The sequence below is a fragment of the Bidens hawaiensis genome, unplaced genomic scaffold (assembly GCF_021521415.1).
Source record: "Bidens hawaiensis isolate Kalapana, Puna unplaced genomic scaffold, B.hawaiensis_p1.1 tig00002236_1, whole genome shotgun sequence".
Lineage (NCBI taxonomy): Eukaryota > Viridiplantae > Streptophyta > Magnoliopsida > Asterales > Asteraceae > Bidens > Bidens hawaiensis.
Window position 1 is genome coordinate 239927 of NW_027491119.1, and position 17299 is coordinate 257225.

The 17299-nt window shown below is 36.0% G+C and overlaps 2 protein-coding genes across 3 annotated transcripts; both read right to left on the bottom strand.

Moving 5' to 3' along the window:
• Nucleotides 1–10118: 10118 nt before the first annotated feature.
• Nucleotides 10119–13308, bottom strand: LOC143610717 (glucan endo-1,3-beta-glucosidase 1-like). Its single transcript, XM_077085118.1, has 4 exons — nucleotides 13175–13308; nucleotides 11499–12779; nucleotides 10402–10429; nucleotides 10119–10272 (listed from the first exon to the last, which is right to left on the bottom strand). The coding sequence occupies exons 1-4, from the start codon at nucleotides 13239–13241 to the stop codon at nucleotides 10119–10121; spliced, it is 1530 nt and encodes a 509-aa protein (XP_076941233.1). The 5' UTR covers nucleotides 13242–13308.
• An 852-nt stretch (nucleotides 13309–14160) lies between these two features.
• On the bottom strand, nucleotides 14161–16174 carry LOC143612574 (5'-adenylylsulfate reductase 3, chloroplastic-like). Of its 2 annotated transcripts, none has more exons than XM_077086529.1 (3): nucleotides 16066–16174; nucleotides 15316–15445; nucleotides 14161–15213 (listed from the first exon to the last, which is right to left on the bottom strand). In XM_077086529.1, exons 1-3 carry the CDS (start codon nucleotides 16100–16102, stop codon nucleotides 14193–14195), a joined length of 1188 nt encoding a protein of 395 aa, XP_076942644.1. In that variant the 5' UTR covers nucleotides 16103–16174; the 3' UTR covers nucleotides 14161–14192. The 2 variants fall into 2 exon arrangements, with proteins under 2 accessions (XP_076942644.1, XP_076942649.1); XM_077086534.1 differs by having other exon boundaries at nucleotides 15316–15434; nucleotides 16058–16174.
• Nucleotides 16175–17299: the final 1125 nt, after the last annotated feature.

The window sequence follows — 17299 nt, forward strand, 5'->3', positions numbered from 1 at the left end:
CATCCATACTCACTACTTGGTTTTGTTGGGGGATAAACAGGCTTGGCTATTAAATAAAATTTGACACGTCTTTCTGCTAGGAGTATTTGAACAACTTATAATAATCAGTTATGACGCAATATTAATTTATTTTCTTTATCATGAAGTGATGAACCTTCCATACACAACATGTTCTGTAAGCATATGCAGATATTATCATTTTTTTTTTCTTTTTTTTTCCTGTAAATCCTTACCTTTTAGTTCAACTTTTATTTTCATTAACCAACTGTTTAACCACATATGTGTATTCTATAGTTATTTAACCTCCGCATGTATATATCCTATAACTTCTTTAACCTACACATGTGTGCATCCTATCATTTTTTTAACCTACACATTTACTTATCTTATAAATATTTAACTTGCACATGGCATATAATAAAATAATATTAATTTGGATCTCACACATATGAACACTCTTAAGTTTGTTTTTGTAGTTTAGGAAAAAATATTGATGGGATGATAAGCCGATAAGGTAACTATAATGTAAAATAGGAGAGAGTAAAATTTAATATTTAGTCGCTCATTAAAAAAAGAAAGTAAATCATTCATTTTTTGGTTTATATTATAGGTTAAAAGTTGACAGTTTTCCACTTTTCCCCTTGATTGGCGAGTTATCATCAGAGATGCATAATGGGAAATATATATTTAATTTGTTTTTTTAGGGAAAAGACGTCTTAGATCATGACAAACGACTTGCAATTGGTTACAAATTAATATAAAACTTTAAAGGAAAAAAGTTCTAAAGAGGCAGATTACTACTGCATTCTATTTACAAACATGTCATAAAAATGATAACCAAAATGTGTAAGTAAGAAATGTCAGTTTTGATTTAAAATATATGGCTTCATTTAACTTAGAATTAGATTACCGGCCAGAATGCAAATATAGATAGATGTCAATGGATGTCAAAATGTATTAATGGATATCAAAATGCATAACTGGAGACCAAAATGTATAAATAAACGTATAAATGGATGCCAAAATAAATAAATGGAAGCGAAAACGCATAAATGGAGTTCGAAACGCATAACGATGGCCTGATGTTCGGTTTATTTGTACATATTTATTTGTGTTAACGTATTTGTTTTACTCGTTTATTTTAGGAACTTTGGTACTTCATACATGTTTATTGTGTTTCAAGTCACAGGTACTTAACGAGCTTAATTTGGACCTGTATGAGCATGGAATGAAGACCCGGGATGTCCAGCACAATTACCGAGGCAATTAAACGAAGTTGCTGAGAAAAGAGGCCCATTGCGTGGCGCGATGGGTGTTGAAGGTGGGGCATCGCGCTACGTGATGCCCTGTAAGTTCCTGCGTTGACTTTGGTCCATCGCGTAGCGCGATGGACCAGGAGAGGAGGCCATCGCGCTACGCGATGGTACCCAGAATCGTGAAAGTTAGGGTTTGTTTTATATTACGTTCTTGACGACCCTAGACGCCAAATTCTCCACCTTCCAGGCGATTTTCAGAGCAAAAGAGCAAGCCCCCATCACCTCCAATCATCTCTAAGTTTCCTACATGGCCTACCAAATCATAACCGAGGCCCGAGAGATGCCGATGCGTGGCTAGTTTCTTCGAGTCATACCCGGGATGTAGAGTATTGTATCTTTCAGTTTTTCTCATGTATTTAGAACAAATTGATTGTAATGATCTTTGATTAATCTATGAGTATTGATGTCTAGTATTATTGTGCACTCAGTCGGTTTAGGTTTATTTCGATCAGAACGATTATTGTGCCAGTTGCTATGATAATTGCTTATAGGATTATTTTGACTAGTTGAATGTGATGAAGCATACGCTTTCCCTTAGTTGAGTCACACTGGCAGGGACTGTTTGATAACCAGTGTCGTGTGTTAGTAAGCGTTGATGTCTAAGGTTTATCTAGTTAGTCAATCGGTATTGATCAGTGATTGTTAATCTGTTAAGTTGCATGAGTTTGCTGTTAGGTTAATTACTTGGATTCCCGGGTGTGATTTGTCTTTGTTAATTGACCGAATACATGATTACTTGGTTGCTTGTTATAACATATAAACCGTTTGCTAGTGTGATCAGCACTTTAATTGAATTACTTCATAAGTTTAGGAATTGATTTCACTTCACACTGACCACATGCTCCTAGTGGATACGATACCTGACTTACCCTAGCTGCTTAGGTTAATTAGGTTTTTGCATGACTTAAACGACGGTCATCATGGCCCAAAATCATAAATGAAGACCAAAACGCATAAGTGGTGGCCAAAATGCATAAATAGATGTCATAATATGAAAAAGGAGGCCTAGGCGCGTAAATGGATGTCAAAACGCGTAAATGGAGGTCAAGAATCATAACTGGAGAATAAAACGCATAAATAAATGTCAAAACGCATATATGGTGACCATAATGCATAAATAAATAGTGGCTAAAACGTATAAATGAATGACAAAACACATAAATAGATGTCATAATACATAAATGGTTGCCCAAATCCATAAATAGAGGCCAAAACGCATAAATGGATGTCAAAAAAAGTATTCAAGAAAAATGATATAAAAATCATAACTTAAAATATAAATAAAAAATCCAAAAAAAAAAAAAAAAAAAAAAAAGATGGTTTCCCTGATTTTCTCATTAAAAAAAGACCAAAAAGACACAATATTAAGAAAAAAAACACAATATCAAGAAAAGAAAATGCACATTCAATAACAAAAATAAACAAAAAATACTGATAAATAAAAAGACACAATGATATATTTTTTTTCTCACCATTATGTTTTTTATAATAAGGATGACTGCAGAAACATTTTAGTTTTTTTTATTTATTTTAAGTTATGATTTTTTTAATTATTTTTTAGAGGTTTTTTTAGAAAATCCTTCACATGTTCATACATTTTTATAAAATAACTTGACGCGACAAAATATATGTATTTAATTACTCATTTTATCGGTTATTTATTGCACTTTGCTTTACACCATGTCAGAGTTCATTAGTCGCAAGAGGTGTCACATGTAACGTAAATATATAAACTATTAAGTATACATATAAGTATGCGAACCTGCCTTTAAAAAGAAAATAATAATATTTGAACCAATTAAATTAAATGGTTAATATAGAAAATATGTTATAATTAATGAGAATTTAAATATGTTTAAATTCTTTTTTTTTAAAGATGCATTTATTGAGTTGACTTTTACATAAAATCTATAACTTTGTTAATAGTAATACATCTATTTTTTTTAAGTCACATCTTTTGTGTAAATGTAAATGTGTTTGTTAAAAATGTGTATGCTATTTCAGTTAAATTCATTTACAGAATACTATTAAACGTTAGTGCTTACAATATGGCGTCCAACTTTCTACATTTGATTCACTGTTGTAACAAGTTTTGATTACACATTATGCATATTACCGCAAAACGCGCACATACTTAAGTAGGACACAAAAACAGCATTCCCAAAACTAATGCATGTACACAGTTTTAGTCAAAAGGAAAGAGCACATAACAGACAGAAACCATCAACAAAAGTTTACCAATTTGTCCAAAACAGAAGAGATAATGCCAATGGGCAATGGACCATGTTTCTTGCCTATCATGTGGAAACCATTGATCCACAAAAGCACACACACACCCATGATTACTTGTCAAACATCAAGCACACACAAGGCCAGTAATGGTGTTCTGTTTTTTACAACGCAGCCATATATATAACAGCAAACCAAATTTCTCAAAGCCGAAAGACTTCACAGGCAATTTTCTAAGCTGCATATTTTGATTATATTATTAGGGTTAGGTTATAATAGGAAGTATAGTTTTTGTAGGAAGGATAAGAAGTAATCTTGTCCATGGATTTTGAATATGAAGAGTTGAGATTAGTTTATGTGGAAATCAAGTGTGAACATAAGGGAAAGGGCATAAAAGGAATAACACATTTGTTGACTTTCTCTCTTCACATGTAAGGCACACGCCAACTTCCCCCATCATTTTAAAACGCCCCTAACTTTTTTTACGACGTTTTTATTGAAAAACAAATTCACCATAATAACGAGTGTCTTTTTATCTTTTATATGAGTACCATATTATAATATAAAAATTAAAAAAAATTTAGTGGGTTTTTTACAAATTGTGTTTTACAAAATTGTGTTATACAATAGTATTTTTCATTGTGTTTTTTTCATTGTATTTTTTACATTGTGTCATACAATTGTGTTTTTTATTGTGTTTTTTTCATTGTGTTTTTTTATATTGTGTTTTTCATAGTGTTTTTCATTGTGTTTTTCCAGACTTTTCCGGCGAGGTGGTAGCGGTGGGTGACGGTTGTGGTGGCGGTGGGCGGTGGAGTGGTGGTGGTTGTAGAGAGTAAATATGTAATTGGGTTTTTGAAATTAATGTAAGTGGATTTTTGAAATTAATGTAAGTGGGTTTTGATATTTAAATGTTAGATTGAAATACCCTTCTTCCTAGCATTCTTAGAAAACCTAACCCCCTATATTATTATTATTATTATTATTATTATGTTAAAAATACACTTCCCATGCTTGGTATCCCTCCTCATATCTCTATCTCTACGAATAATAATAATAATAATAATAATAATAATAATAATATATGGTTTTTGACATTTCTTTCTATCCATGTTGACTTTTGTACGTTTATATTTTATTTATAGACTAGTCAACAGTTTTAAAATGAAAGTATAAACAGTTGGCAAATTCATAAACACAACAGTTTAAATAAACTCACTAGAATCAACTGTCCTTTTATCAATTGGTTTGTTTGTGATTACGAAAAGTAAGTATTAGTCCAATTAATGTGAAAGATAGCATTCGGCAAAGGTTGAATACTTGCGCTAACGCTTGGCATGAAACAGATATTTATTTGCAGGGCCGTCTCTAAGAGTTCGTTGGTCTTTGTAGGCCTTGCACGAGATATAAAAATGGGCCTCAAAATATCTTAAAAGAAGTTAAAAACCATATAATATATAAATATATTCAAAGACATTAAAAACTTATGGGCCTCAAACCTCGATGGGTTTTGCACGATTGTCTAGCCCGCACATACTCTAAGCCGGCCCTGTTTATTTGTAATCTTTATATATTTGCCAATTATGATAGAGCCCGTGTGATACACGGGTGATTAAAAAAATACAACAAAATAGTTAAATTTAATAATAGCATACCTTATGGATAATTAAGATATATATAATGATAAACAAAATTTTAAAATTCATAAATTTCTAAAAACCTCTTTAAATACAACATTGGATATTGACCAGTGTGATTATGAGAAATGTTAAGATACTAATAGGATATTTAATGAAATTGCTTATATATGCATTCATCTATAATATTTCTATAATTTATTTATTAGGATTTCCTAATATAATATAATTGATTAGCTTGATAAAATTGGAAACTGCTTACATGGCATCTACGTGACATCCTATGTGGAAGCCCTAAAATGATGTCATGTGAAAAAACCATCTTGCTTTAATAGTATAGTTAGAAGTTAGATGTATTTTAAACACACATACATACATAATTGATGTCGTTAACTTTCACTTTTTTTATTTTTTTTTACCAAGCCCCGTGGGGTGGGGTTTATAAAATTATAAGCTAGTAAATAAATAATCGAATCCAGCCTCCGGTCCGGCCCATTTAGTTGAAAAATACGGAGCCTCCGGTCCAGGCCCAGGCCCAGGATCAGGATGAAGGGTATAAATAAATATATATATAGACAAAGATTTCCCTCCAAATCCTTAAAAAAAATATCAAATCGGAATTTCATTTTAGCGACATGGAAGGCCGCGAAGGTACGTATGCAATGGAGGAATGAATTAGATCTTTCGTGTGTTTTGTATTTATTTATTATAAGTATTTGTTGAAATGAATTGGCTGGTGTTCTTATGCATGTGTACGTGTTTTGTATAGTGCTTGTTTTATTTATTATTTATGTACCTTGCTGGCTGGCTTTTATAGTGAATTAATTTAATATATCTTTTTTTTAATTAATTTATTGTTAATTTGCTCCTAAAGGATTTTGAATTTTGAACTTTGACACAACTGAAATGAATTGAATTCATTCGTTTTTGTGGCCGTTCAATAACCGTAATTAATAGTGAACTCCTTTCGTCTGACCAATGGCCATTAGTGATGATTAATTCAATCATCTTGTCTTGTTAGTTATAAACTACTTGATGATAGCTAGGTAGAAAGAAAAGCTTGTAAAACATATCTGGATACACACACACATATGTTTCTGCTTCTGTCTGTGTCATTCATTGGTATATGAAGAGGTAAGTCCCAGCAGAGCCCAGTTGGACCCGCAAGACTCACCTCAAACAGAGACGTCTGCGCAGTCGGACCCGCAAGACTCCTCAGAGGGACGTCTGCGCGGTTGGACCCGCAAGACTCACCTTAGAGGGACGTCTGCGCAAAGACCAACTGGATCCGCATGACCCACCATGCTCAGAGACGCGACGTCCTTACGCGCAGTACGCAAGCTGCTCTCGCAGGAAACGCCTCCCAATGGTCGACGTACTCCGCCTGTTCCCGCAGCTACGGATACTAGCCATCAGGGAAGGCAACCCGCACAGCAAGGCTACACGCACAAGGCACTAACTCTCAAATAATTCAGTAATGTCACCTGAAGAAGGAATGAGCAAGCCGGGAACACTCCCGCCCAAAGCCGGGAATACTCCCGCCCAAATGAGCCAGTCCGTACGATACTGGAGGATCTTTTGTACTATACCTGCCAAGGTATGGACAAAAGATCTGACCAAAGCTACGACAGCTCACTGACAACAGTACGACGGGCAGCACGCTCTAGTACTTAAAGTCACTATCAGCCGCTGCCTACTCACCAACCCCTGTCGGGGCACGTCCATAGCCTGCAGTTGGTGGAAAAGGAATAGTACACAACCGGCCTGGTCACTATCAGCCGCTGCCTACCCACCAACCATCAGCATGGCACGTGCGTAGCCCACAGTTGGTAGAACAGGAATACTATTCAGCCGGCTGTACCTGCTTGGAAACCTACCTTTGGCTATAAATACTCCAACACCTTGGAACGGTATCATCATCTTATATCTTCATATATTATCTGATATCTGCTCTAGTCATTTCTCTTAATATACACTTATATTCAAGAGCAATCTAGTCTGATTCTCACGCCGGAGGGTGGTCACAAGGAGGTACCCCCCCCCCTTCTCAGTGACGAGCTCACGGTGTCTGTTTTGCAGGTCATCAGAAGAATAACCATCTTTGCCGGACCAAACCCTCGTGGGAAACATCTATTTAACCCCCAGATTATCCGTAATCTGCCCGGGGTCGATTAGTGTTTCTTCAGTATACAAGCTAGTTTTCTTAAGTGACCGGCTGTTCAACTTAATAATGTTAGCAGACACACAGACAGACTCATTCATTAAAATAAACTCTCTCTTATACACACACACACAAAGTGGTTGGTTTAGCTCGAGTAATCCAGATATTATTTATGCAATCTTAATTATCTATCTTGTCAGATAGTTAGTTAGTTAATACATATATACCCCGACCAGTCCTTTGTCGAGAATCCAAGCACTCGTTTGGTTGGTTGCATTCTTAAGATATTTTATTTGTTTTGTTTTCATCTTTCACTTATGCATGCTTGTGGGTGGTTATGATAAGTAGTAACTATGTTGTACGTATTGTCGAACAATTCATTCATACCTAATACTTAGGTACCAACGCTCAGGAATCCGTTTTCAAGAATTTGGCTGGTAAGTAAGTGGCCATTAGTCAAGATTATTTTTTGTCTGGATTATCTTAATCTTGTATTATTAATTAATAGGTAGAAAGGATCTCAGCTGCGATCTTATTAACTCTGCATCAGCATCTGCATCAGCATCAGCAGCAATTACTGGTAACTAGTACCTTACCCATCCGGTGGACGGGAACATCAACGCGAGAATGTGACGTTACATTATTTCAATAAGAATGAAGAAAGTTACAAAACAAATGCACCCAAAGAGATCAAAACATTTTTCAAAAAAAAATAATAATAATAAAAATGAAACTACTTTATACAATTTGGAAAGGCTATTGTGGAACTAAAATCGAGCTCGCCTCCTATACATTTTTTTTAATCTCAAAATTATCTACAAAAATATACACACTAAAATCCATATCAACCAAGAGCCCAATTAAGTAACAATCTATCATGTTTTAGGTATACAAAAAGCCGATTTTATATATCTTCATAACTAAGCCCACGTCTGAGTAGTTATTTCTATATTATAAGCATCATTCGCACCCTCTTCAAGCTACAAGTGTTCATCCATAGAAATTTGCAATTCAAATAATATGTAATAAAACCGAATGCAAATTCATACCAACCATATTTTGACTTTTTGGTCGATTCTGACCAGAAAAGTCAATCTTTAACAAAATTTAATTTTTATCTACATAACGTGAAAATTGCCCAGAAGTCAAAAATAACCAAAACAACACCATATTGCACATTTTCAATAATGCCCAATGTACCATTAATGTATGAAACTTCATTTTACTCACATTATTTCTAGACTTTTATTTATCTTTTCTTATGATCAAATTGCCCATAATGTTGATATTGTCAATTTGAGTCATTTGTTTTCGTTGACTATTAAGCATCATTGTGGTTGATGGGTTGTTCCACTTTTAAACATAGATTTCCTATATATTTTTTAGTTTAAGATGTTTACTCAAAGGACCTCTTAGTGATAAGTGTGTAAACAAATCAAATGTTCAGTGAGTTGTTTATAAACTGTTTAACAAAAGTGTATTTGTGTTTGCTCATTCATACGTATGAACATGAACATAACTTTGTGTTCATTTAATTAAACGAATGAACATGTATGCATGTTTCGTTCATTCATATATGTTCGTGAACATTCATCTATGTTCGCTTTTGTTCATTTAACTGTGTTCATTTATTTTCGTTATCTTTGTGTTTGTTACATTTCTTCTTATACATGCATTTATGGTAACCACCCCATTGGTTACCATACTCATGGTTAACCTAACTAAGTAACATAAAAAGTGTAGCACCTCAAGCACAGAGTGGAAAACTAACCCTAAACCTCTAACTTAACTAAAATAAAAAAACCATGATCTGATTCATCACCAAACACGTCCGATCATAAATACACACAAACGTGAGCAGTTGATTAAAAAACAAAAAAATAACTTAATAATAAATACGATGAAATAGAGGACGAGGAAGTGGCGTTGGAGATCTGTTGTTGAATCTTATGAAAGAGGGCGATGGCTTGCATCCATCATCCTATCCAAATGTAAGATGCTGGTAACCCCTCGATGGTTTGAGTTGTCCTTTTTGTCGTTAGTTTTAGTCAGAGTTGAACAAAAATTGAGTCAAGAATATAGATTTTCAGAATTAATATTTTTTTTCTTTTAACGAATAGTATGGAGTTGTACACCGTGACCCCAAAGGTATTATTATTATTTTGTTAGTAAAATGATTAACTTAATTATATGTTGCCAACTCACCTATATTTCTTTCTTTCTTTCAATTTTGTTGGTTAGGCGAGAAAATAACAGTGATCACGATCCCTGTTGAGAAGAGAATCCAAGCTCTCGTGAGTGCTTGGATTTGGATTTGGTTGTAAGCAAGTAAACCTGATGTTTCAAACGTTTTGGTGCGGTTTACTGTCTACTTAATTTTCAACCATTTTAAGGTTGCTAAATTTGTTTAATTCCTACTTATTAATTCATGCATATTATTGAAATGAGATCAATGCCACTTTTTATTAAGGATGTGGCTTGACTTGTAACTATTGGGCTGGCTACAAATTGAACACTTTTATTAAGAAAGAAAACTTGATGTTCAACACCATCTTTAGATGCGCATTGACACCGCCGCTAACATAACATACAGTCTACATTCCTTCCCATGAATTACTAAATACAACATTATACATACGTCCATCCATCCATACCAAAAAATAATCATAACCTCAGCTCCATTGTCATCGTCGTTTTTCTGCAAAACACAATACTCGCTATCAGTCAGTCCACAACAACTTTAGTTTAGTTCCAAGTAGAGGCTACTTCGCACCTTCAAGAAACGGACAACCACAAATAGAACATGATACCAAAAACGACTCCCCAACCGTCCTTACAAGGCCTCGTTCCAACGAACCTTAACGCATCCACCCCGCTTGTTGCATTCGTCGAGTTCACCACCGCGTCGGTCCTATTGCTTATTATCTTACTGCACCACATTCAAACATCATCAGCCTCAATCTTACAAAAAGGATAGTATGGTAATTCTTACATTTTTTTTTTTGAAATGAGAAATTGGGAAAACAAAGGTACAAAAGATGACAGAACTATAGCTAACCTTCCAGGAAATGCACATGGCCCGTGACCTGCAGTTGGTACAAAAACCAGTGCAAGAAGACAAGTCACTACATAATATAAAGCAAGCAAGCAGTCAACAGATACAAAAACTAATGGGACCCCGGCATGGTATCTAGTTCTTTACCAGGGCTAAAATGGTAAAACAATCATAGTGTACAGATTTCATTGCATGATTTATTTGTATCTAACCATTAATAGCTATATTTTTATTGTGTGGGTTCTACTGCTTTCACTCCATCAGTCAGAGAAAGAAATAAAACATGTATGTGCATTTTTGTCTTACAAGTGGATGGCATACTCATAAGTCATACCTGTTTTTCTACAGTATAACTTAAGCATCCTATGAATCATACCAAGGTTTCATGTAAATGATTCTAGAGTTCTATACTGTAACATGCCATTCAAAAAAAAAATTAATAATAATAATAATAATAAATAGTGTTGCAGAAGTCGCTAGGTGCTAGTAGGGTACCGCCTAGGATTAATCAAGATTAATCGGATTGGAATTTTTATATGTAATTTGTCATATAAATATAGTTATATATGCATTAATATGAACATAATACTTAAAAATAGTTCAAAATTCAAACATTTAACATTAAACATAGCAAATCAAGTACTTAGAAGCTTGTGTTCTAGTCATCTAGGTTAAAAAGTGTATTTCAGCAGATTTTGTTGGGCTGGATTTCACTAAAAAGCTTCTGGACAATGGACATGTTGGGCGATTTGGACCGATTTTATCAGCCTAGAAACAATTTTGAGCGCCTATGACTGATTTTATCCACCTAGGACCAATTTTGACCGACTCCGAGTTAGGATATTTGGACCGATTTTATCCGACTAGGACCGACTTTGACCAACTAGTGCCTAGTGCCTCCAATTTTGACCACCCAGGCTGATTTTTACAACACTATAGAAAGAAAGAGAGAAGGCTTTTAGAGCCGGTGGTCTCAGCGGGAGCTGGTAAGGTTTGCTACCATCACACCCGCCACAGACCCTACCGATAGTTTTGCTATGAGTGGGATTCTACTGGGTACGTTTGTTTGATATACATTGTGCAATGAAGGAAGCACTTACTTGGGTCAGTAGTGGTAATAATGGCCACGCCTTTGAAATCACAAGAGCCTGCAGCTCTTCCTTGTTTCTCATAGTAACTATCAAATGCATAAGATGCATGATTCTTAACATTATTAGGTGAATAACAGCTTTCCCCTGGTTGAATCTCAGAGCAGTTAGCTCTTCCGGGCCCACAAGCCCAATCCAAAGCTGTTTGCAATGTTTTACCATCAACTCCATCCATTGCAACGCAGAAGGTTTGATTTGTAGTATCATTCGCCAAAAACTCGCCACTCCCGGACACATGAAGCAAGTAAACGGGAGTCGTATTCGCATAAAACAACCCCCAATTTGCCTCGGAAATGGGCGACGTCCTCAAATCTTCATTAAACAATTCATATATGTAAACACTAGAAGTGACCTCGGGATGAAGCGGGGTCCCGCTTCTATCCAAAACATGCTTAATCAAATTAGAATTATACGTATCGGCATTGTCGATAGTTGCATACGGCTCTTTCGAATCACCTTTTGAAGGCCATCCGGTCTCGGTAACAAGAACTAAAACATCGGAAACGTTTAGATTTTTCATTGATGAATAAGCTGAATCGATCATCGCATCGAGAACATTTGTATAATGCAACAAAGTATTAGGATCCACCATTTCTTTTGAAGGTGTTAACGGCTTAAACAATGAATTATCGAGAGGAACGACCCCTTTGTTCTGCATAAACACATAGTATGGGTACATATACATCATTAGTGGTGAATTAGTCCTTGAAAGAAACTGAAGTAGCTGCGCTATAACGGGCGAAAGGGTTTCATTAAAATAAGCTTGAGAAGGCGGGAATGGATCAAGAATAATATTCGAAGCATGTGGAGTTGAAATCTTGATCTGGGTATGCAAATTTGAAGCCACTAATGCACTGTAAAGTGCTTCAATAGCTGGCATTAACATGGAAGACAAAGAAGGGACCGTCGTCAACACCTCATCGCCTACTGCCACGGTGGTGATGAGGGTATCGGGGTAAAATGCAGCCACATTCCGGTTAATCCAGTTGGCTGCAGTGGTGTTGGATGACCCAATACCAAGAATTTGATTATTCGGTACTGAAATGATGACCCGGATCTTGGTTTTCGATAGGGCTTTGAGGATATCCGGGTCAGCGTCGTAAAGACGGATATGGGTTACCTTTTGTTGTTGCAGGAATGAAACTAATTGTGCAGGGGGGAGTAAGTTTGATATATCTGTACCTATGTTAACTCCCACAAAAGGTTCATCTTTTTCTTGCTGTACTTTAACCTCTGCAAAGTATTCAAGAAAATTAACATTAGGGTTTGACTTTTTTCACCATTAACTCAATAAAAATCAAATCTTTTCAAGTGGGGTTCTTGAATTAGTGCATAAAAAGTGAAAAAAAAAATGTGATTTTTGAGGTGGGTTTGCAATTTTGGTAGCTTTCTTGGACTTGGTGCTCAAGAAACTGTATTTCTTGACATTTGTTTGACTATTTTCATCATGACTTCAATAAAAATCAAATCTTTTCAAATGGGGTTCTTGAATTAGTAAGCAAGAAAGTGAAAAAATGTGATTTTTGATGTGGGTTTGTAATTTTGGTATCTTTCTTGAACTTTGTGCTCAAGAAACTGTATTTATTCACATTGTTCATAAAATCTGAGAAGAAAATTGAGGTGTGTACCTGGTAATGCAGCAGTGAAGATGAGGAAGAAGACGGGTATGAGAGGAAGGAGTCTAAGAACAGCCATTAAAGATAAGTTTGAGGTCTGCAACTTTCATGTTCTGTAAGGCACAAGAACAAGAGGTTGCAGACTATGAAGTTGGGCAAGAAATCTTTGAGAACAGTTTTGACTAGTGAGATCTAGAGCAATTGAACTTAACATATTTAATTGACTATTATGCCCTCAATGGTAGTGCCCACACTTTTGGAGCTTTGGCTGTTTGCACTTTGTTCCTTCCTTTTTCTTGAATTTGGGGATGGTGCAAAATCATCTATGTAAAATAATGGGTACTTTTAAGTCTCTTAATGGTGGTTTAAAGTTTGGTAGGAATATTAAATGCACAATGAAAACCATATTTCTATTGTTTTAAAAGAATGTAAATATTTCAATTGATTTTACTCAGATTAATGGTTTTATGAACATGTATTAACCCATGATTTCTAATTTAAGACAAAGAATAAAGATTTTACTTGTGTGTTGCTAAAAAAACTTGTTTTATGTAATATCTTTTGCCAAAAAAAAGCTTCAGAAAAAGTCTCATACTTCATTTGAATATTCGCTTTTAAAAGTTTTGGTACTTTAAAAAGTGAATTATGTATTTACAAAATCAAAATAATCAAATTTAAGAAATAAATAAAGATTCATACCATTGAAAATGAAATAAATACAAATGTAGAATTATTATATCCTGTTTTTGGATACATATCTGTTATGCAATTAGGCTTGGTATTTAAAAACATTTTAAAATAAAAATATAGAAGGGAAGGATCGTATGAGAGAGAAAAATGTCCACAAAAATGTTACAATTACAATATTTATTTTATATTTTTAACCAGCATCAAGCTGACAAGACCAAAACCAGGACTAGAAAACACTACATGGATGTTATACAATGACCAGAACCAAAACTGTGCATTAAGTTGCACATTCACCTACAAGCTCTCAATGCATAAGCAACACTCTTTAGTCTTTTCTTCATCATCTAAGGGCGTTGATAAAAGCCACCAACGAGTCAACATCCCTCTTCTCTGAGGGATACTTAATAGGCCTCGACAAGTGCTTCGGGAAGAAAAGGATCGTGGGGAAGCTCCCGAGCTGCAATTCTTGCTGCACAAACGTCTTCTGATCACCATCCGCTCTAAACTTCCCAACCTTCACACCACTTCCGGCTAACTTATCCGCTAATTCCACAAACGACGCTTCCATTGCCTGACAGAACGGGCACCACGGAGAGTAAAGAACCACCATCCAACCGTCTTTTCGGTCTTCCATCTTCAAAAGGTTTTCAATACCCGCTCGGCTCAAGTTTACAATGTTCTGGCTCTCAAAGACATCAGAACTTGCGTTACCATTCACCGAAACGTTTCCATTAGCATTTTCCTCCTTGAGGTTTCCTTTATGCAAACCGCATTCTTTGGCTTTGGCATCCTCCCACCACCATCGCCCTTCCCTCTCGTGTTGACCGGGCAACACCGCCCTCGTGCACGGCTCGCACCCTATCGAGATGTACCCTTGAGCATGCAACGAGTTAACCGGTACCTCCATGGTTCGAAGGAAGTTCCATATATCATTACCAGCAACATTAGCAACAGGGTTCCACTTCATCAAACTACCCGAACCACCATCCATCCCTTCAAAAACCGGGTCCACTTGAACCACCGGAACTTCAGATCTAGTCCCGGGAGACTGGTCTTTCCTTTGACCCGTGATCCAAGCGCGCAAACCCTTCAAGGCCCGCCTCAAAGGTCGCACCTTTCTCACACGGCAGCATTCTTGATGACCGTCTTCATAAAACGAGAACAAACCTTTGGTTCTAACCAAAGCCTGCACTTCAACCGCGTCAGGGAACATGTACTCGATTCGAATGCCATAATGTTTCTCAACCGTATCAAAAAACTTGTACGTTTCGGGGTTTAACCGCCCGGTGTCAAGGCTAAAAACCCTAAAGGGGCGTCCGGTCAAGTGAGCATACTCTATCAAAGCAACATCTTCAGCACCACTGCAGTCAAGAACCAATTTTGGGATGTTAAGATTGTATTCCAACATATATTAGCTAGTTGTAAATCATGTGTTAACACAAGTTGTAGTGTTAGATTATTACCTGAAAGCTATAGCAATATCATTCCCATATTTTTCAAGGGCTTTATCCATAATTTCAAGTGGAGAAGCCTTCTCAAGATCCTGAGCCAGTTTCTCAATGTCCTCAACCTCTAATGCTTTCTCCACTGCATCTGTATAATTAACACACAACATTCAAGTCATTTAAAAGTTATAACGCATCCTTAATTATTCAAAGTTTTACAAGCTATAATTAACACACAACATTCAACTCAAAATGAGCCGGGCTTTTTTGAGCTTGAGCATGAGCCGAGCTGAGCTAAGCCTCAAATAAAGCTTGTTTAGTTATCGAGCCCGAGCCGAAGCTCATTTAGGCTCAGGCTACTTTTAAGTTTTACTTGCCCCTTCGGTCTTTTATGCTTTAATTTTACACTACAAAGCCAAGCTCGAGCTAAACTTGGCTCGTTTTAAGGTACTAAACGAAGCTCAAGCTGAGCTTTGACTTGTTTAAATTTTTCTCAAAATATATAAAAGTAATTAAAAAAGTATATAAATCAATTTATATATAATAAACAAGCTGGGCCTGAGCTTGAGCCGAGCTCGGCCCGAGCTTTAAAAAAATAGCTCGAACCCAGCCATGCTTGAGCTCGGCTCGTTTACACTGGTAAATTTTCAACCTTTATTTCAAATTGCTATGGAATAAATTAACAAAATGAATCCCAGAAATAAAAATACCCCCAATTGATTGATCCTAAATTGAAAGCCCTAGAAAAATAATAATATACATGCATACCAGCAGGAGCAAAGACAGTGGCAGCAGAAGGAACCATTGAATCATTCCTCTTTTGTAAAGGCAAAGGTTCTGGAGCATTCAACGCCTTCACCGCCGCACATCGTTTCCGATCCAACGGTTGAAACTTACCACTTGCACCAAACACAAGACCTACAAATTATAAATATAAAACATTTAACATTACAATTCAAAACAATCAATTAAGAAACAGAAACGAATAACATACCTTGGTCTGTACGAGAATTAAAGGCAATTGAGGTAGAAGAAGCAGAAGCAGCCAACGCCATTGATCGATCAAACGCTAATTGAATGGAATTATTAATTTGAGAATGGAAGTGATGATGAAATTTATATATATGTATCAGAGAGAGAGAGCTACGGATCGGATGATCAAAGATGAGGGGAAGGTTCATTGAACCTGGACCTGATTTCGTCTTTGTGTTTTTATATCAACACACGCACGACGTGCCACTGGAATTTGAAGCTTACTTAATGGCTTACGTCACCACGGTCCTTCTAACTTAATTAGAGGTGCGGCATTTCTTCCGGATATGATCAACAAAAGTCAAAATTGGTATTTGATTAGGTTTCGGATAGGGTTGGGTCATGTTTTGGCCAGTAATTTTCGGTTCCAGCGGGTCCGGATTGTTTCCCACTCCGATGAGAAATCCTATGCCAGGTCGTACATGTGGGTCAGGTACAGGTAGCTCGGTTTTTCTTCCAAAAGAGGTAGTCAGTCTGCGTCAGGGGCCGCTCGTTGGGGTTTTCGCCTATGAAAGATTTCAAAGTTGAACATGAAGTGTCAAATAATTAGGAACCAGTAAAATCTCGTGACAAGTAGCTTGTAACCTAAAAAACGGTGTTCAACAAAGTTAAGTTAATGGCTTACGTCTCCTGAAGGGCTAATGGCCAGAAGAGAACATTGTTTGTGCTAATTATTTATTTTAATGCTATCAAGGTTTATGTATAAATTACATGAACATTCACGCATCTTCCTTTTCTAGATGCGCTTTACTTTCGAAAGTTAGTGAATTATTTATAAATCTAGTGGTCATTATGGTTAAAACCAATCAAACCTATCCAACCGTTGAGTCGTAACTAAATTGTCTAACACCCACCAATATTGTGTTTTGTTTCTTCTGTGAATTCTTTCACACTTTGTTGTATATTTTCTCAAAAAAAATCCCCTCTATTAGTTGTTGAAATTACTTGTGATTGTAACTTATTGTTTTCA